This window comes from Astatotilapia calliptera, chromosome 12 (assembly GCF_964374335.1).
Source record: "Astatotilapia calliptera chromosome 12, fAstCal68.1, whole genome shotgun sequence".
NCBI classification, from domain to species: domain Eukaryota; kingdom Metazoa; phylum Chordata; class Actinopteri; order Cichliformes; family Cichlidae; genus Astatotilapia; species Astatotilapia calliptera.
In genome coordinates, this window is record NC_137433.1 from 33,441,569 (window position 1) to 33,463,070 (window position 21,502).

General features: G+C 40.4%; 2 protein-coding genes across 2 annotated transcripts; both read left to right on the top strand.

Moving 5' to 3' along the window:
* The first annotated feature begins 4,649 nt into the window (after positions 1-4,649).
* Positions 4,650-5,952, top strand: LOC113033172 (E3 ubiquitin-protein ligase TRIM7-like). The gene has a single exon (XM_026186643.2). It carries the CDS (start codon positions 4,665-4,667, stop codon positions 5,928-5,930), a length of 1,266 nt encoding a protein of 421 aa, XP_026042428.2. The 5' UTR covers positions 4,650-4,664; the 3' UTR covers positions 5,931-5,952.
* Positions 5,953-10,926: 4,974 nt separating this feature from the next.
* LOC145432463 (E3 ubiquitin-protein ligase TRIM35-like) lies at positions 10,927-13,504 on the top strand. The gene has a single exon (XM_080309424.1). The coding sequence runs from the start codon at positions 11,031-11,033 to the stop codon at positions 12,468-12,470; it is 1,440 nt and encodes a 479-aa protein (XP_080165550.1). The 5' UTR covers positions 10,927-11,030; the 3' UTR covers positions 12,471-13,504.
* The last annotated feature ends 7,998 nt before the right edge of the window (positions 13,505-21,502 follow it).

Genomic DNA, 21,502 nt, shown 5'->3' on the forward strand with positions numbered 1-21,502 from the left:
GCTCTGAGGGCTTCAGTTCAGGGAAACACAGCTGGGACGTGGAGGTGGGAGACCATCCTTTGTGCAATGTGGGTTTAGTTAAAGAGTCAGTTGACAAAAATGAGTCATCTGTTTCACCAACATGTGGACGCTGGTGTTTAACACATCACAGTGGAAAATACACTAATGGTGATGGTCAGCCTCTACAAGTGAAGAAGAGTCTCCTGAGGATCAGAGTCCAGCTGGACTATGACAGGGGGGAGGTGTCCTTCTATGACCCTGAAGACATGACTCTGATCTGCACTCACAGAGACACTTTCACTGAGAAACTCTTCCCGTATTTTAATGTGGGGGAAAAAGGAGATGCCAAAACCTCTGATATCAAAATTTGTCCAACTAACATTTCATTGTAAAGTTGAGGGGAGTGTTTCTGTCTTGGTTTGATATTTAATTTGTGGTGATTATTATATCTGTTTATTTTGTAAACTGTTGGTAAATGTTGGTTAGATTTATTTTTAAAATGTAAACAAGATTTTCAAAAAGGATGGAATAATGCCGCAAATCATGAATGTAATTCTTAATTATCCAAGAAGGGAAATACCAAGTTCAAACAAACTGGTTTCATGAAGAAGAAACCTGTTGAAAACCTTCATCTTACTTTGTTTTGTTTCTGACATTTAACATTTATTGATACTTTTGATTAAAATACATGCAATCTATTATGAAGAATGAACCAACCATTAACAGTGATTTAATGGTTCATTAAACTTCATGCCAAAATATAAAGACCCTCAAGAAGAGATGAGAAACAAACTCACTGACATCTGTCAGTCTGGAAGGAGCCAATTATGAGACCTTGGGACCCCGGTGAACCACGCTGTGAGCCAATATCCACAAATGGAGAAAACTTACAACAGTGGTGAACTTTCCCAGTCGTGGCCAGCCTACCAAAATCACTCCAGGAGATCACAAAAGAATCCAGAACAAAGAATTGCAGACTCCACTTATCTCAGTTAATATCAGAGTTCATGATTCAACAATAAGAAAGAGACTGGGTTAAAAAATGGCATCTATAGGAGACTTCCAAAGTGAAAACTACTGCTGACCAAAACAAACACAAAAGCTCATCTCACATTTCCCAAAATACATCTTGCTGTGTGTTTTTAAGAAAAAATTCTGTTGACTGATGAGATAAAAGTTGAACTTCTTGGAAGGTTCACATTCCTTTGTATCTGCTATAAAATTAACAGCATTTCGTAAAACATATATCATATTAAGAGTCATAGAGGGATAGAGGGTACTTTTCTGCTTCAGGATCTGGACAACTTGCTGTAATTAGTGAAACCATGAATTTAGCTATCTACTATTTAAATCCTGGAAATTCAGAATCCCGAAGGAAAATGTCCGGCCATCAGTGCTCTGAAATTTAAATTCACTTGGATTATGCAGAAGGATACAAAACAAGCAAGTCCACCTTTAAATGATGCAAATAATAAATCAATAAGTGAATAAAAGGAAGGTTTTGGAGTATCCTAGTCAGAGTGCAGAAATAAATCAGACTGAGCTGGTTTGTGATGACCTTAAACATCTTAATAACCTCCTGACTGAAATGTGAGGAGTAAATGCTAAAATTGGAGGGTTTTCATGCACGAAAACCCTCCAATGTGGCTAAATTAAAATAATTTAGCTCAATTCAACTTCAAGCCAGCTGTAACATAATGGGGGGCTCATTTCAAGACAGCTTTTAGGTGAGTTAACTGTTGTAGCCCTGGAGCTTTGGACTTTTGCTGCTGATGTTTTGGCCAGGTTAGTTATTCAGAGCTCACTGTCAAATCATTCAGTTAGGGAAAATAAATTTTTACAATTTTAAATACAATATAATGTGCTACTGTGTAAATGGACCAAATACTAATTCATCTGTTGTCTGTTTAATACGTATATCAGTACTGGCTGTACTGCATTCTGTATATATTTATTTGGTTTTGTTAGTACAATCAAAATCTTTTTTGTTTTGTGGGATTCATTAAAGGTATTTGTGCTATTTCATCTGAATGGAAGCTGTTTTGTTTTATTCCAAGCTTAAAAAAACTTGACTGACTGGCTGGTCTGTTTGATCTGACACCAAAGTTATTGTGCAGTTACATGTTGCGCAGCATTAACATGCAGGGTCAGTGAAACAGCAGCGAATGTGTCTCATCTCCTCTCAGCTATGTACATAAGAAACCCATAGAACAGCATGCAAAATAATGATCCTCATAACCACAAAGAATAAAATGAGATGCTAAATATTTAATGTATTTTTTTCATTCTCCAAATTTGTAAAATAGATCCACAAAATGAATTTCAACAAAAAGTCTTTAATGTAAACAATATTTGTACTGATTTTCACAATATAGTCCTGCATATACTAATATGCGCTTGAGGTTGTTTGGGGGATTTTAGCATTTACTCCTCACATTTCAGTCAGGAGGTTATTAAGCTGCTACTACATTTCTGTACTACTGTACAGACATGAACAAACAGCAATGTAGTAAAATCGCCACCACCATACAAACATTCATTGTAAAAAAGGAATCAAAATAAAGTCATAAACCACAGTGAAGTACATGAGAAATCCCTGGTTCTCTTACAATACACAATGTAATACATGTTGAGATCAAAGCTGCAGGAGGACAATAAAAGCTGTGAAGCAAAGTCCAAAGAAAGAACCATAAACCAAAGTCAAAGGGGAGATTTATGACATAAATGAAGCTCATGTTTGACAGTGAGCTTGAAAAACACAAATGGCTTATGAAGTAAAAATAATTTGATCAAATGATAGTCAAGCAAAATCTCCAGGGTTTGAAGTCCATTAAACATGTTTCAGCTGCATCCTGTTCTGCCTAAAGGTAATATAAGACAGCAGAATCCAGCTAATAACTAACTGATAAAAAATCCACATGAAATCTGAGTATCAGGTAGAGTATTTTGAAACCAATGCAGGGCTTGGCATCTGTTACTGAACTGTGTTTCCTTGGCAGAGAGTTCAAGGCAAGGTTTCATTTGAAAAAAGAGAATCGCTGATCGCTGATTTTCTCAGTCAATAAATGTTTTTATGATGTTTTTGTGTTTCTCTTTAAAAATTCTGGGCAAATCTAGAGTTGGTGGAAACAAACATGGAAATGTAATGTATCTGATGAACAGTGCTCAAGCTCTATATAATAATTAAAAAAATTAGGGCTCTTCAGCCACACATGCACTGAAAGGCATCAGGCTACATTTAAGTGTAATCAGTTAATGAGTACTAATACTGGAGTTAGCAATGGAATCCAACAGATTAGAAAAAATGTAATAAAATCTGACTTTCACAAATATTTGTTTTCTGTGGTTTTTAAAATCTCAGAACATCCATCCGTTTTCTTCCATTTATCCATGTGGGGTGGGCGGATGGTGGGGACTGCTGCTATCTGAGCTGTTATGGGACGAGAGACTCTGGACATGGAGAATATGCAAATACCATACAGAGAGGTCCATGCTGGTGGGGTTAAATCCAAGTGGAAGCTAATCAACCTTTATTTTTTTTTAATCTTTTAATTTTTTAATGATAAGTGATTTTCTGCTGATTAACCATCTAGAATCTAGATGGATGTCTGTCATAACGATTCAGTACTAACATTACTTTAGTAATCCTTAAACATTTGTTTGGTTGGAGCTGCTGTTTCTTTAAACTCTCACTTCATATGTCAGATGGGAAAAAACTGAGAAGCCTGGCTCCAGTTTGATGTGTCTGTGAACATAAAAGGACAAATATCAATTGAAAACAGGGCTCAGACCTGCATTTAAAGAAACACTTCCATTATTTTCATATTTGGAGGCAAAAGATGCAAAAACCTCCAACTTTAAAATCTGTTTTAAAAATAAAAATATTTGTTTTTAAAAATAAAAGTAAGTTTAAAAAAAGTTTGTACATTGAAATTTGGCCTTTTTTGGAACTGAGCCTATACAATGACTTATTGCAAAAAAAAAAAAATAAAATCATAAACCACAGGGAAGTATGAAGAACTCCTTTGTCTATAAGAATACACAAGGTAATAACTGTTGACATCAAGGCTGCAACCGGAGGACAATAAAAGCTGTGAAGCAACATCCAAAGAAAGAGCTGCAATCTAAAATAAAAGGGGAGATTTATAATGTAAACAAATGTTTGACATTTGCTTGGAAAACACAAACTTAAACTAAAAAAGTAATAATTTTATCCCCAAAATAAGATCCTCGAGAGTTTTGAGTCAGTAGGTTAGTTTATGGTTGTTTTGGGACAGATCCCATTCTCCATAAGGGTAGTAAAAGCTAGCACAATGCAGTTAATAATCAACCAATGAATGATTTAGATGAAATTTGAAGAGACTGTTGAAACCAAGTAGTCATTACAGGGTTTGGTGTCTGTTACCAGTCTGTACTTACTTGGTGGACAGTAGGAGGAAAACTGCGAGGAATTTTGATTTGGTGAGTTTCTCATTTGAAAACAGAGAAAATGCCCAAAAGACTTATTTTCTTTTGCACTTTAATCCACTTTGTGTTCTTAGATTTTCAAAGATGCTGTGTCTCTGATCTGTAACCACAGATTCTATTCAAGCTGCCCGCAACAATTTTGAGAACAAGTCAAAAACAAAATCTGTCCTATTTGTAAAAGGAGACCCTCAAACGACATGGAAGATCAAATGCACTCTCTTACCCATCTGGCCAACTTTGATCACAATGAAGTGGCTGATAAGTATGATGGGATAAATACAGCTCAATTATCCGAGACAGTAAAAGAAAAGAAGATGGTGGAAATGTCTTGCAATCAACACCAAAAAGAATCTAAACTGTTCTGTGTGGACGAGCAGAGAGCTGTGTGTCCTGTGTGTGACTTTTCTCTCCACCAGAGTCACAAAGTGGTTCCTGTAGAAGAAGCAGTCAGTGACCTGAAGGAGCAGCTGAAATCTGACTTAAAGTCTCTGCAGGACAAGAGGAACAAATACAAACAAGTGGAGGAAACATACAATGAAGTGAGGGAACACATGAAGAAGCAGCTGTTGTCCACAGAGAGGCAGATCAGAGCAGAGTTCAACAAGCTCCAGCAGTTCCTGAAAGAGGAAGAGGAGTCCAGACTGGCAGCTCTGAGGGAGGAAGAGGAGCAGAAGGGGAGGACTATCAGCAGAGAGATGAAGATGATTGAGGAGCAGATCTCCTCTCTGTCAGACAGCATCTCTGCTGTTGAAGAAGAGCTGCAGAAACACAGCGTGCCATTCCTCAGCAGTTATAAAGACACTCAGAGCAGAGCCAGAGCCCAGAGCTCAGTGTCAGATCCACAGCTGGTCTCAGGAGCACTGATAGATGTGGCCAAACACCTAGGCAACCTGTCCTTCAGAGTGTGGGAGAAGATGAAGGAGAAGGTCCACTTCAGTCCTGTCATTCTGGACCCAAACACTGCAAACCGCTGGCTCTATCTGTCTGATGATCTGACCAGTGTGAGACAAGGAGACACAAAGCAGCAGCTTCCTGATAATCCAGAGAGAAACACTTATTACATAACTGTTTTTGGTTATGAGAGTTTCAGCTCAGGGAATCACAGCTGGGACGTGGAGGTGGGAGACCATCCTAGCTATTTTGTAGGTTTAGCTAAAGAGTCACTTGACAGGAAGGGGATGTCTTTTGGCTCACCAGACTGTGGATTCTGGTGTTTATTGTATTGTAGTGGAAAATACTTTAACCGTGACGGTCAGACTCTCACACTGAAGAAGAGTCTCCAGAGGATCAGAGTCCAGCTGGACTATGACAGGGGGGAGGTGTCCTTCTATGACCCTGAAGACATGACTCACATCTACACTCACAGAGACACTTTCACTGAGAAACTCTTCCCATATTTCAGTGTTGGAAATGTTGGAGACGCCAAAACCTCTGATATCAAAATCTGTCAGACTGAGATTTGATTGTAAAGCGAGTCTTTATTTTAACTGTTTTGTTCTTTTGTTGTTGTTTGTTTCTATGTTTGTTTTTTAAGTCCAGCAGCAGCTTAATTTTAGTGAAATTATTAATCACATTGTTTAACTTCATTATCAGGTTTTATTTTATTTTGTTGAATTAATGAAACTATTAGCAATTCAATGAAAACCAAAGAAACTTTTTCAAGTGAAAATCTTGTGAGCTGTTTCCTCGCGGCTGCGTGCAGCGGGGCTAGGGGAGGGTCTGTGCTGATGGACGTGGGTTACTGACCTGGTAGCCTGGCTGGCCCTGGGTGGGTCCGGGATGGGCGTGAGGTTCTGGGGGTGCTCCGTCTCTGGGCTGGGGCCCGGGCCGGGCCTTGGGGGCTTGGGTCCTGGTTGGTGTGTTGCCGGGGTTGTGGGCGGGTGGGTGCATGGGGGCCCAGCCCTGGAGCAGGGTGCCGCCGGTGCGTCGAGCCACCTGGGGGGATCTTCAACTGGTGGGGGAGATGGTCACATCTTGCAGGAGCTCTCCTCTCTTCAGGAACTCTCTCTGCAGGAGGGGGAGATACAGGAGAGGTGGAGGAAGATCTCAGCCTGGGCGTTTACTGTCTTATGTAGTCTGGAAGATGAGTGGATGGTGGGGTGGGTGCAGTTTTCTCTGTGGTGGGGTTGAGTGGACTGTCCCGGGCTCTGTGGGGCCGGGGGGCGCTGCTGCACTGGGCCCCGGTCTGGTTGGGCCTGGGCCCCCTTTCCCTGGCGGGTCGCGGAGTATGGGAGTGCCTACTGGGGTCAGCAGGGGAGCTGGCCCCAGGGAGGGGTTACCTGCCCCTCCCTTCCTTCCCTCCCCATCTCCAGCTGCCTCCCTCTTCCCGCTCCACCACAACCACCCACACATGCAGGGCCTTGGAGTAGGGGTATGTCACCAGGGTGCAGAGGAGGCTACCCCCCCTTCTGTCCCCTTCTGGCTGCCTCTGCCTCAATTTTATCCCACAACTTAGACATTCACATTATTCACACTCTCATTACACATACATTTAGGATCTTGGGGGTGGGAACAATCACGGAGTCCAAATTACCATCAGGGTGTACACCTCACCCCTGGCGTTGTTGCCCACCTCTCAATTTTAAATACACTTAGACATTAAGGGCTATCAGGAGGGACTATGCGCTTACCTGCTGCTCCTTGGCAGGTAGCTCCATGCCCTCCTGGGTTTTAAATGCACCTTAGAACACACATGCATCAACACTACAATGAGCGGGTGGAGGGAGGTTTGGAGTCTTCTCCCACCCCCATTCTCTGCGGCCTGCTGGAGCGGGAGGGCTAGGAGGAGTTGGCCGTCCGACTGCGGTCTGGGGTGTGGGGCCTCCCTGCTGCTACGGAGTCGGGGTGGTCTGCCTCTCCCCACCGCAGGGAAAAGGGTAACACCACCTGGGTCTGGGTGCAGTTCCCCCCTCCAGGGGCAAGGGTACCTAGACCCGGTTTGTAGAGTACGCTTGGGGAGTGTGATCGTGTGTACAGCGTCTCTTTATGTCTGTCTCCACGTTGGTTGAGTGTGGAGTGAGTGCATATGAGAGCATGAGGGTGGGAATGAATGTTTGTGTCTGTGTGTGCCTGTATGTCTGTGTCTATATGTCAGGTTGGGTATCAGACGCCACCTCTCTGGGGACACCTCAGGCCCTCCAAGGTTTGGAGGCCTATCTCCACCCACCACCACTTCCCCTGCCGGTGGCGGACTCCCTCAGGTGTCGGTGCGTTGGTGGTTCTTTGTGTCTGGGGGTGGGTGTCCAGGTACACACCGGCTCACTCCTTGGCGGCTGCTTATCGGGGCCTGGGGCTCGCTCGGGCCCCTTCGGAGGTGGGGTGCCCCCGGCCTCTCGGCCTGGGGCTCGGTCACTCAGGCGCAGTTGGGGGCCGGCGGAGCTCATGGGCGCGTCACTGCAACTCCCCCTGGCTTCTGCTCCGCGGCTGCTGAGTGAACCCTCATCTGGGACTCTCCTCAGCTCTTACTGGAACAGTGGCGCGGCTGCCCCTCTGTTGGTCTTCCATGGTCTCTTGTGTTCTGGGGGCCTCTGGATGTCTGGAGTTTTGATCTCCTCCATACCCGCTTCACACCCTGGAGGACGGGGCTGTGGCCCCCCCACACTCCCTAGCAGATCGTTACATGGAGAAACCTTTGGAATACAAGCGCGCTGATCCACACAGGTATGCACACGGGTGTTCACTGCTCGTAGACCCAAATTACACCTTTCTTGGCCGCTACTTCGAAGCACATCTGTCCTGTGTGCTGCACAACAACATTGAATATTTAGTATTTACTGCTGTTTACACTTAGCTAGATTAATGCGATGGTGTTGTGTTTAGTATGTTGCTTTGTTTTTTTTGCTTGTTTTCTATTTTTCTCTCAACAGGTGATCCAGGAGATTTTTTTTCTCCCCCCCTGTCTCACTGTCCCTCTCCCCTTCTGTTTTTCCTTTCCTTCCTCTTTCTTTCTCCCTTTCCTATCCCTCACTCATGTCTGTCCCGTCTGTAACATCTGAAAATAAAATATAATAAATAATAAAAACAAAGATCGACCAAATGGACCAATACGGCAATGCCACGATGATCCATTTGGCAAAGTAAATCCATTGGGTATCCTTGTTGGTCTTCAGACAACAATTCTGATGGCTAAAGAACCAAATGGGACAGGCAAAAAAATAAAAAATAAAAATAAAAAAATCTTGTGAGCCACTCGAGTTTCTGTAAAAAAAACTTTTGCTTTTTATATTCTTGTTTCTTTTAAATTAATATTTTCAGACTATTTCTGATGTTGTTCATGTGAATATTTTGATAATTTTAAAATCTGAATGATGATTTCTTTGCTTTTCAAAGTTGTTGAGTGTGAACAGTAAACTGTGACACTTCTTCAAAGAAGGATTAATGATTAAACTTGTGTCACATCAGCAAGAGTCAACTTTAAAACTACAAGATCTAAATTATCCTGTCAGCATCTTTTTTTCAGTTAAATAACATTTTATAGAAACATGTCTACTTTAAAGTTTTCCAAATTCAAAGAAATGACTTCTAAGTTCTGAAACTGTCTCATCAGTGTAACTAAGATTGATTGGATTAAAAATCGTCTTTCTTCTGTTATTTTTAACTGCAATCAGCAGCAGACGTCGCTTAACGTTTGAATGATTTCTGGATCTTCTGATGATTTATAATCAGGTTTAAAATTTGATTTTGAAACTTCAATGTTATTCTTTAACTGGTTTCTTTGATTATTGAAAATCACAAAATGTGTCTGTGAAGTGAAATAAATCAAATTCAGTGATTCTGTTGTTGTTGTGTTTGACTGAAAATCAGCTTTTTAGACACATTCAGTCATTAGTTTAGTTTTATTTAACATGGAAACTCACTTTCATTGTTCTTTTTATATTTAACTGACTCCTTAGAATAAAAGATTATTTGCTTCTGTTGGTTTGTAAATATTCTTGTTGTGCTGAAGCTGTTTTCTTGAAATAATCATAATCAGATTTTATAAAATTCTGTTTATTTTAAGCAACTGCATTTAAAATTTTTATTTTCAGACCTGCATTCACATTTAACCTCAACTCTCTTAAACTGCATATCAGAGAAGACTTGTGCAGTTTGCTTTGATGGAGTCACTGATTCTCACTTTGGTCTGATCCTCAATGTGAAACATTACCAGGCAGAAATCAAATGTAATCATAGATAAAGTTTACATTCTCACACCTGATCTGCATCTTTATAAACTCTAACTTATGTTGTTTAACAGTAAATTTAAAGCTGCAGAGATGTTTGATGAAGCTCCAACTTTATAATATTGCTATTTATTTGTATATTATATTTACTCACAAGACAAAGTTCATATTTTCTTCTCTGGTAAAAATGTTTTTCCAACATTTTATTTCCACTTTCTCACATTTTTATTATATATGACTCATTACATGTTAGTTGTGCCGTTACTCACTAAGTAAAGCAAAAACACTTTTGTCAGTTCATCTCTAAAAACTGCAAATACACAAATAAAACATTTTTTTCTTTAGTATTTCCATAAACTTTGGCTCTAAATACATCATTTGTTATGCGTTTGGAAATTTAAAGTCAGTAAGATTATTAAGAGATCAGGAAGGTAGATTATTAATTAAAAACGAATAAAACTTTTTTTTATCCTCTTTGCAGACTGAATGTTGTTTATTAGTCCTGAGGACAGACCTGCTGACATGTTGGAGAAGCAAACAAAGTATTTGTTTAGTCAGTCTGCCCTGAGCCATAGTCTTTGTGACACTTTTTATACTTTATTCATATTTTTTAAAATTTGTTTATGTAACCAGATAAGGGGCAGAAAAGTGATGATGGTACTAAGGGTCTGTACCATAGCTTCTTCCTTTGACTATAAACATCACAGCAGTTATTCTAACATTTTGCTGAGGTATAACAAGGCACAGCACTAAAATGAATGTGCATCAATACAAACTCACCAGAGCAGTTTGGTTCATGCTAAATGTCTGAACTCAACTCTGCTTCAAAGTTAGTGAATTCTCACTCTAACAAAACATTACACTCATCAGTTTCAATCATGTACATTTTTATAAACTTATCAAGCATGACTCATTTCATCACAGCAGCACACAGAGGACAAAAGACACCGGCTGGTTCCTGTCACAGCTGGGATTTCATCCTGCTTTCATCCTGATGGGCTGTCGTAGTCTAATCACAACATAGCATAGTTGAATTCTTATATAATAAATCATCTTCAGTTCCTTCTCCTTATTGAAATATCTGTTTAGTTAAAAAAAAAAAACACTTAGAGAAGTCAACGATTTTTCAATTTTCACTCTTTTGTTTTTTGTGAAGCACAACCTGGAAACTATCTGAATTACTGTGACAGCGCCCTCTAGCGAATACAAATATTATATGCACATTTCAGTTTACCACGTCACTTTGATTCGTGAAAATGAAAGTAAATTTCGACACTTTTAAACAGAGCTGAGACGCCATTACAGGGAGTCAGATCTCTGCTAAGAACACACGTTTGGAGGATTTTAATCAGAAAGTTCAAGAAACATTAATTTGGTGAGTTAATAATACTTAAAGATCAAATGGCTGAGAAAGTCAGACTTTTGGAAAATTACCTGAGCTGCCATGTGTGTTCAGAGACTTTCAGAGATCCTGTGTCTCTGAGCTGCAACCACAGCTTCTGTTCAAGCTGCCTGCAGAAATTCTGGGAACAAACTCAAAACAAAAACTGTCCCATTTGTAAAAGAAAATCTTCAAAGGATTATCCTTATGTGAACTTTGCTCTAAAAGAACTTGCTGACTCATTTGCTGGGAGACAGAAATCTGGATCATCTGAGACAGAAAAAGGAGAGAAGAAATTAATAGTGGTGTGCAGTAAGCATGAGGAAGAGCCTAAACTGTTCTGTGTGGACGAGCAGAGAGCTGTGTGTCCTGTGTGTGAGTTTTCTCTCCACCAGAGTCACAAAGTGGTTCCTGTAGAAGAAGCAGTCAGTGACCTGAAGGAGCAGCTGAAATCTGACTTAAAGTCTCTGCAGGACAAGAGGAACAAATACAAACAGGTGGAGGAAACATACAATGAAGTGAGGGAACACATGAAGAAGCAGCTGTTGTCCACAGAGAGGCAGATCAGAGCAGAGTTCAACAAGCTCCAGCAGTTCCTGAAAGAGGAAGAGGAGTCCAGACTGGCAGCTCTGAGGGAGGAAGAGGAGCAGAAGGGGAGGACTATCAGCAGAGAGATGAAGATGATTGAGGAGCAGATCTCCTCTCTGTCAGACAGCATCTCTGCTGTTGAAGAAGAGCTGCAGAAACACAGCGTGCCATTCCTCAGCAGTTATAAAGACACTCAGAGCAGAGCCCAGAGCTCAGTGTCAGATCCACAGCTGGTCTCAGGAGCACTGATAGATGTGGCCAAACACCTGGGCAACCTGTCCTTCAGAGTGTGGGAGAAGATGAAGGAGAAGGTCCACTTCAGTCCTGTCATTCTGGACCCAAACACTGCAAACCGCTGGCTCTATCTGTCTGATGATCTGACCAGTGTGAGACTTGGAGACACAAATCAGCAGCTTCCTGATAATCCAGAGAGAAACACTTATGGTGTCACTGTTTTTGGCTCTGAGGGCTTCAGCTCAGGGAAACACAGCTGGGAGGTGGAGGTGGGAGACCATCCTGGCTGGATTGTGGGTTTAATTAAAGAGTCAGTTGACAGGAAGGGAGAGCGTTTTGCTTCAACAGAATATGGAATCTGGTGTTTAGTTTATCACAGTGGAAAATACATTGTTGTTGGTCAGACTGTGACAGTGAAGAAGAGTCTCCAGAGGATCAGAGTCCAGCTGGACTATGACAGGGGGGAGGTGTCCTTCTATGACCCTGAAGACATGACTCTGATCTACACTTACAGAGATACTTTCACTGAGAAACTCTTCCCATTTTTTAACATTGGAGAGGCAGGAGACACCAAAACCTCTGATATCAAAATCTGTCAGACTGAGATTTCTCTGAAAACTGCAACAAGGTCTCTGTGAACTTTTTTTCTCATCTCATCCTTTTAGTTACAGCTTGTTTTGTGGTTGTTTGTTTTTCAATTTAGACAACTCCTGTTTTTATTTATGTGAGAAATTGTAGAAAGAAACATTAGTATCTGAAGCATTTTATACAATGTGATAAAAATCATTTTCAAAACAGTAAAATTAAATGATAAAAGTAATTTTTGCTTTGTTTTCTTGCAAATTCAGTTTGAAGGTCCTTAAAACTTTATATTTATTTGTTCTTTTTTTGGTTGATTTTTTCCTTTTTTGACAAATATATAGCAGTTTCAAGTCATTGGGTGTTCATGAAACAGTTTTTACACATTTAAACAGTGCGAAGTTGAACATACTTCCATGTGTCAGACATTGATGAACAAGCACTGATAAATGTCACTTTCCTTTCCTTCATCAGTTATTTAGATCCATATCAGCTAATAACAGCATCGTGACAATTTGTGTTTTAATGGTTTCAAAATGATAAATAGACTTGACTTAAATAATCCTAATGTCATCTTTTAAAACTTAACTGTCAGTGATTCATTTAAGTGATTTGCTTCATTTAAATGTGTTTCTTATAGCATGTTCTCCATTATGTTGCAAAATAAACCAAACTGTGTAGGTTGTCATAATAATTCAGCCATGTTATTCTTTAAAATGTGTCATTGCAGAATAATGTTGACTGTCTGACATTTATTCAGTTGTATTCATACAAACTAAAGTTCATTATTGTTCCTAAGTTCTGTGTAAATTGCTTTGTCAGATACAGACACTGTTTTCTTTGCTACTGACTGACCCAAAGCATTTATTTCATAATTGTTGAACATTTGTACAGTTGGAGCTGCTGTTTGTTCCAGTGTGTTTCTGTGAACTCTCACTTCATATTCCAGATCACATCAGCACATTCAGCATTTGGTCTTGTTAACTGTGGATTTCCTGTTTTACACCTGCAGAGCAGATATGATGAAAATGTCGGAAACATGAGTTCACTGATTTCCTGGATTATTTTCTGTCAATAAAAATATCAAAGTCTGGCTGCGTTTTGATTTGTGTATAAAAATCGAAGGAAATTTGATCTCTTAATTTTTATTGTTTAATTCTTACTGTATTCAAACTGTCCTTTTATTGGTAACACATTAACACATCTTGTTGAAGTTAGAGAAACACGTGCATCACCTAAGAGAATAAAGCAATAATCTGAAGAATCAGAGAATTTAAGGATTAATATTATTATACAGAAGAAATCTAAAGTGTCAATAAGAGACAAAGGGGAAAGTAAGAGGAGGAAACTTCATGTAGTTTATGTGTAGGGCTGCACAAAAAACAGTGTTTATTATTTAATCGTTGATAATTCAAACAGAATGATGATTTATTAGAGGCATCAGTGCCATTTTAGTCCCCACTGTGCAGCCCTGATGTTGTTGGTCAGACTGTGACAGTGAAGAAGAGTCTCCAGAGGATCAGAGTCCAGCTGGACTATGACAGGGGGGAGGTGTCCTTCTATGACCCTGAAGACATGACTCACATCTGCACTCACAGAGACACTTTCACTGAGATTTGTGTAATATTGGAAAAGCAGGAGATGCCAAAACAACTGATAATAACCTGTTTTAGACTTTTAGAACTTTTCATTGTAGTTCAGTGAGATCTCAGTGAATTTCTTTCCTTTGGTTTATTTTACATTTTTGTGTAAATTATTGTGAATGTATTTGTTTCATCTTTCAATCTTTGATCAATTCCATCAATTTCTTTCTATGTGAGAAAACACTAAAATATCTCTTGGAGTAAATGAAATGTGCAACATGAACTGCTGATGACTGAAACACAGAACAGTCATGTGTTCATTTCTTGTCATTTAAGGTCAAGAGCCGTCACTGCAGGCCTGCAGGCAGAAATCTGAGAAGCCTGATCTGAAACTTTTCTGTTAGTCACTGTGATTTGGAGCGACTAAAACTGATCAAAAACCATTTAAATAACAATTTGACTAGTTCATCTTTTGGTTGTTTCAGTGGCTGAAACACTAAAAATAATGTTTTTCTCCTTTTTTTGGACACCTGCTGTATTTGAAAGCAATTTGAGTCTTTTTAATTATTATTGTTGCATGGAGGATTTACAAAACTCACTGAAGATGTTATAATGAAAACACTGAACATTTTTAGTCTCAATGAAAACCTCATCAGGCAAGTCTTGATACAAATACTGAAGCTGAGAACATTTCCTCTGTATTTGTATTTGATACTAATTAGTCTTATTAACTGTGGAGTTCAAGTTTTTCTCCTGATGAACAAAAATTGTGAAAATATCAGAAAAACAAGTTCATTAATCTCCTGTTTTTTTCTGTCAGTTAAATACAGGGAGTGTAGAATTATTAGGCAAGTCGTATTTTTGAGGAATAATTTTATTATTGAACAACAACCATGTTCTCAATGAACCCAAAAAACTCATTAATATCAAAGCTGAATGTTTTTGGAAGTAGTTTTTAGTTTGTTTTTAGTTTTAGCTATTTTAGGGGGATATCTGTGTGTGCAGGTGACTAGTACTGTGCATAATTATTAGGCAACTTAACAAAAAACAAATATATACCCATTTCAATTATTTATTTTTACCAGTGAAACCAATATAACATCTCCACATTCACAAATATACATTTCTGACATTCAAAAACCAAACAAAAACAAATCAGCGACCAATATAGCCACCTTTCTTTGCAAGGACACTCAAAAGCCTGCCATCCATGGATTCTGTCAGTGTTTTGATCTGTTCACCATCAACATTGCGTGCAGCAGCAACCACAGCCTTTCAGACACTGTTCAGAGAGGAAGAAGGTGTCTTCCAGAAACTGGCAGTAGGACTGGGAGTTGAGCTTGACTCCATCCTCAACCCGAAAAGGCCCCACAAGCTCATCTTTGATGATACCAGCCCAAACCAGTACTCCACCTCCACCTTGCTGGCGTCTGAGTCGGACTGGAGCTCTCTGCCCTTTACCAATCCAGCCACGGGCCCATCCATCTGGCCCATCAAGACTCACTCTCATTTCATCAGTCCATAAAACCTTAGAAAAACCAGTCTTGAGATATTTCTTAGCCCAGTCTTGACGTTTCAGCTTGTGTGTCTTGTTCAGTGGTGGTCGTCTTTCAGCCTTTCTTACCTTGGCCATGTCTCTGAGTATTGCACACCTTGTGCTTTTGGGCACTCCAGTGATGTTGCAGCTCTGAAATATGGCCAAACTGGTGGCAAGTGGCATCTTGGCAGCTGCACGCTTGACTTTTCTCAGTTCATGGGCAGTTATTTTGCGCCTTGGTTTTTCCACACGCTTCTGTTGACTATTTTGAATGAAACGCTTGATTGTTCGATGATCACGCTTCAGAAGCTTTGCAATTTTGAGACTGCTGCATCCCTCTGCAAGATATCTCACTATTTTTGACTTTTCTGAGCCTGTCAAGTCCTTCTTTTCACCCATTTTGCCAAAGGAAAGGACGTTGCCTAATAATTATGCACACCTGATATAGGGTGTTGATGTCATTAGACCACACCCCTTCTCATTACAGCGATGCACATCACCTAATATGCTTAATTGGTAGTAGGCTTTCGAGCCTATACAGCTTGGAGTAAGACAACATGCATGAAGAGGATGATGTGGACAAAATACTCATTTGCCTAATAATTCTGCACTCCCTGTATATCACAGCCTGTCTGCAGTCTGATGTGTCTGTAAACACAGAAGGACGCTGAACTTTCTATTTAAACTGTCATTTTATTGATAACACCTTAACACATTTTATTGAAGTTAGAGAAACACGTGAAGCATGTAAGAGAACAGAGCAATAATCAGAAGAATCAGAGAACTAGAGGATTAATATTATTATACAGAAGAAACCCAAAGTGACAAAAAGAGACAAAGGGAAAGTAGAAAGAGCCAACTGCAGAGAAATGATGGAACAAGGTTGGAAACAGAGAGAGTGGGGAAAGAGTGAAAGACACCCTATGAAGAGAAGCCGGCTCAGTGTTGTCAGTGCAGCTCAGTCAGCGACTGTAAAAAGAAGATGGCAGAAGTTCAGAGTGGCTCCAGCTCATCTCAGTGATGCTTCATCTGACTAAATAACAGGAAGGCAGCAGAGCTCACAGTGGCCTCAAGAGGAGGACACTTCATGTAGTTTATATGCAGGGCTGCACAATGAATCATTTTAGTCATTTGAGTCCAAACTGTGCAGCTCTGATCAATAATCTGAATGGAAGCTGGTTCTTCTTCTACACTGATGAACTGCTGAGGTCTCTGACTGGATTGTCTGTTTGATCTAAAGTTATTCTGCAGCTACATTAGAAGCATCAAGCTGCCGTCAGTGTGCGTTTGTGCTTTATTTTGTGTGACAGCGCCCCCTGCTGGAGCATCTTTACTCTTTGAAGCAGCAGTGACTCTTGGTGCTGACGGTCACTCAGCTATGTACAAAAGGCAGCCAGTCTGCACTGGCAACACAGAGCCCCATAGAGAAGCATGCCAAATAATCATTCCTTATCTTTTTTTTTTTTTGCCTGTCCCGTTTGGCTCTTTTGCCATCAGAATTGTTGTCTAAAGGCAAAGAAAGATGCCCAACGGATTTACTTTACCAAATTGACCATCCCAGCCTTGCCGTAATGGTCCATTTGATTCACCTTTTATTGTTTTTTTTTTTGTTTATTTTATTTTCACTTACTGAATACGGGACAGACTTGACTGGGGGAAAGAAGGGGAGAAAGAAAGAGGGAAAGAGAAACAGCTGAGAAGAGGGACGGGGGAGAAGGGCAAAAGACAAAAACCAACAGAACGGGCAGAGAAAAAAAAATGCATATATCAATCACCTGGATCACCTGCTGAGAAAGAAAAAAGAAAACAAGCAGAAGAGAACAAGAGTAATAGAATAAACAACATCACAATGATATATGGGAATATGACAGTAAATACTAAATATTAAACATTATTGTGCAGCACATAAGATCAACAGAACACAGTGTGCTTTGAGGTAGGAGCCAAAAAGGGTGTAGTTTGTGGGTGTGATCACCCGTGTATAATATTCCTTATCATTATAATCATCTTCATTATATCATCTGGAGACAAAAATAGTTATATGCACTTAAAGAGCTGAGAAAATAGAGAGAGAAAGGTCGAGTATACCAGCATTCAGTGAAAAAAAATGAACCCAAATAAAAAGAAAAATACAAGTAAAAGCATTGACTGTTTTTTTAGAGCAGGATGAAACTGGTTTATGGGATGAGACATGAGTGCAGTACAACATGTCAGCTGCTCAGTGTGGAAAAAACTAAAAAATAAATATATCCAGAAAATAGACAGCAACATTACCAAGCAGGAAGGAGCATGTGCAAAAGGATGTAACTATTGCAGTGTTTACAGTGTGTTAGATGGAGGAGTTGTACAGGGAGATGGCCACAGGCAGGAATGATTTCCTGTGTCGTTCAGTGGCGCTTTTTGGTAATCTCAGTCTCTCACTGAACGTGCTCCTGTGGCTAGCCAGCATGTCATGGAGTGGGTGGGAGGTATTGTCCAACATTGTCTTTATCTTGGACAACATTCACCTCTCTGACACCGCCTTAAGAGAGTCAAGCTCCATACCCACAACATTACTGGCCTTGTGGATCAGTTTATTGAGTCTGTTGGCATCAGCAATGCTCAACCTGCTGCCCCAGCATGCAACAGCATAGAGGATAGCTCTGGCCACAACAGACTCATAGAAATTTCTGAGCATTGTCCGACAGATGAAGGACCTCAGCCGCCTCAGAAAATAGAGACGACACTGGCCCTTCCTGTAAAGTGCAGTGGTGTTTTTGACCGAGTCAAATTTATTGTTTATGTGTACTCCGAGATATTTATAGTCCTCCACAATGTCCACGTTGACCCCTTGAGTGTCAAAGGGGTCAAGGGTTTCCCGGTATTCCTAAAATCCACAATTAATTCCTTGGTCATGAGCCTGCACACAGACGTCGTGTTGAACATATGGCGCTATGGTGAGGTCAGAATAACTAAGAGCTGATTACGCTCAAAACTGAGACTTTTTTTTTTATCTGCCTTGAAAGTTAAATGTTGCTACGAGGGGCGTCATAGTGGAGGCAAAAGTGATGCTCAGATAAAGACAAACAAGGAGCCAAAGGAAGGAGGCAGCAGCAGGTCTCTCTCTCAAGGATGCAACACAAGATAAGCTCATACAGTGGCAATTAAACGTTATTAAAACAGCAAATAGCCTTTATCGGTGTGGTTGGTTTTAAGGTTGATTTTAAAATTTGCATTCTTTTCTAAACACAAGAGAGTTCAGCTTATTTCAACAAAGAAAATGAAGATATAATTTTTTCATTGTTAAAAATCGCGCAGTTAGAAGTAAACTGTGTGTCGAAAACATTAATAGATCAGGTCACCTGCTGGTTTGAAATACTCTCCTTTCTACCTTATTATGAGTAAGCAACAGGGGCACAGGCAATAATCTCGGAGTGGGCAAAAAGACATGATAGAGGCGGATGGAAGTGAAGTGAGCGTGGAAAATAAAGGTTTTCTACCACAGAGAAGGGCTTTTGATAAAGTGGTGAAAATGGTTTTCGGGTAAATGAAGAGGGATGAATCATAATAAATTTAAATGAATATATTTTTCAATAATTTCTATTTTATTATTTCTAAATATGAATTTAATTGTAAAACTCTGGCAGCCTGTTCTTTGTGGGCGGGATCTATTTTCAATGAGCCAATATGGAACGTTGTGGAGGGCGGAGCCTGTTTCAAACATGAAAGCCAAGAGAACGGGGCCATGACGTCAGAAAATCTGACAGCCTGTTCTTTATGGGCGGCCAAATTTCACTGATGCGTGCCAAGCTGGACCAATATGAGATCCAAGCTGGAGAACTCACTGATGAGTCAGTGTCACGCAAAGTGCAAATGAGGAGCACCACTAACAAAAAAGGGGCTCAGGCTTGTTCAGATCAGGAAAAGACCAGCATCTTTGACCTTGAGATGAACCGTCTGGAAGAGCAGCTTAGGCAGAGGGACAGCGAAATCCTGATCCTCAAACAGGACAAGGACAGTCTGTCTGCTGAGCTTGCACAGCTTCAGAAAGGCAAGGAAGAAAAAATTAGGTGCACTCTGCCAAAAAGTGTTCTGGACAAACTTACTCAGGTTAGGAAAGCCTTTCGAAACACTCTGTCGGAAAATCAACTTTTAAAAGAGGATTCAAAGACAGCCAGACAGCAAGTCAAACAGCTGTTGGCCCAAATTTCACTGATGCGTACCAAGCTGGAACAATATGGGATCCAAGCTGGAGAAGAAAAAGAGGAACAGACTTGTTCAGATCAGGAAAAGACCAGCATCTTTGACCTTGAGATGAACCGTCTGAAAGAGCAGCTTAGGCAGAGGGACAGTGAAATCCTGATCCTGAAACAGGAGAAGGACGGTCTGTCTGCCGAGCTCGCAAAGCTTCAGAAACACGAGGCCCCTCTGAAAGAAACTCAGTGGAATCAGAAAACACAGACAGAAAATCTGGAGGAAGAAAAAGAGAAAGTCCTGGAAGATCAGAAACTGGTGAAGGACACAAAAGAAATGCAGAACAAACTGGACACGCAGAGAAAAGAATTAGCGGAGGCTAAGACGGAGATAGAAGACACGGCAACCCCAGAGTCCTCCTCATTAGAAATACAGGAGGTGAATCAGAGCGCTGAGAAGGGCGGAGTCAACACGAAAACACAGAACATGGGGGAGAAGTTGTGTGTCCACAGAGTTATTCAGTTGGTGGTTTCACAGGCCATAGAAAAAGTCTCTTCTAAATACAAGCTCTTCACAGAGCGCCTGACTCCTGACTGCATCAGCGATCGCCTGATTGAGAGAATCTGGCCTGAAATTGGGCTGAAACATTTGGACATATCCACAAAATGGCTGAAAAAGATAGACAAGGCCATTCTCAAGGATCTGTGCCAAACACACAACTGCAAGGAAAAGTATCTGATTTTTTATCTGAGGGAACAACTTGATAATATCACAGTCCCAACCTTCACCAAACACCTTTTGGCTTTACCAAGACGAGTACTCAGTGTCTCTAAAAACAGGGAAGAGTACAAAGAAGTGGTGAAAAATTTCACTAAAGATCTGGTAATGCACGCCATGAGCCAAGAAAATGAGACAGCGACATAGCATCCAGGAACATCAGATTTCATTATACAGAGGCTTTCCCATAAGGTCTGGGACAAAATCTTGTCCAAAACCTACAAAATGTCCTTAGAGAACATTGAACAGCTCAGCCTGACGGTGTACAACGAACTCCATGACAGGTGGCCTTCTCTAGTCTTCTTAATGAAGTCAAACAACCCAGTGGCTGACGAAGCAATCGTCAAAACCTTCAAAACACATGCCAAACTGAGGAGCCAAAATATCATCCTTAGGGCTTTCTCATGTGCACGCTAAAATTGAACTGAAACGTGCATGTGATTACGTGACAAAGCTCTGAAACTGGCTTAAAATATGCATTTACATTGGGCAATCTAAATTTAATTTTAAAACCAGAGTGGTTAAAAAATAACTACCGTACTCTTCTCTTCCCAACTTCCTTCCCTCATCACCAACTGGCCGAGGCAGATGGCCACCCCATCCCAGAGCCTGGTTCTGCCGGAGGTTTCTCTCTTTTAAAAGTGAGTTTTTCCTTCCCACTGTCCCCAAAGTGCTTGCTCTAGGGGGTTGGAGTTTTTGTGCATTATTGTAGGGTCTTGACCTTACAATATAAAGCACCATGAGGGAAGTGTTGTTGGGGTTTGGTGCTGTTTCTTAACTCAAAATGTCCAATTACAACAGGACATTTTGAGTTGAGAAACAGCACCAAACCACTAGACAAAAGGAAATAAAAATTAATAATAAAAAAAACCCCTGAAAATTTAAATAGTTAAAAGTTGAAATGTAAATAGTTGGTTTTTCTATTATATGATTTATTTATTAGATTTTATGTGGAGTGAATAAATAAAAGTATATTTATGGTGCCTGCTAGAGACAAAGCACGTACAAACCCCAAAACACG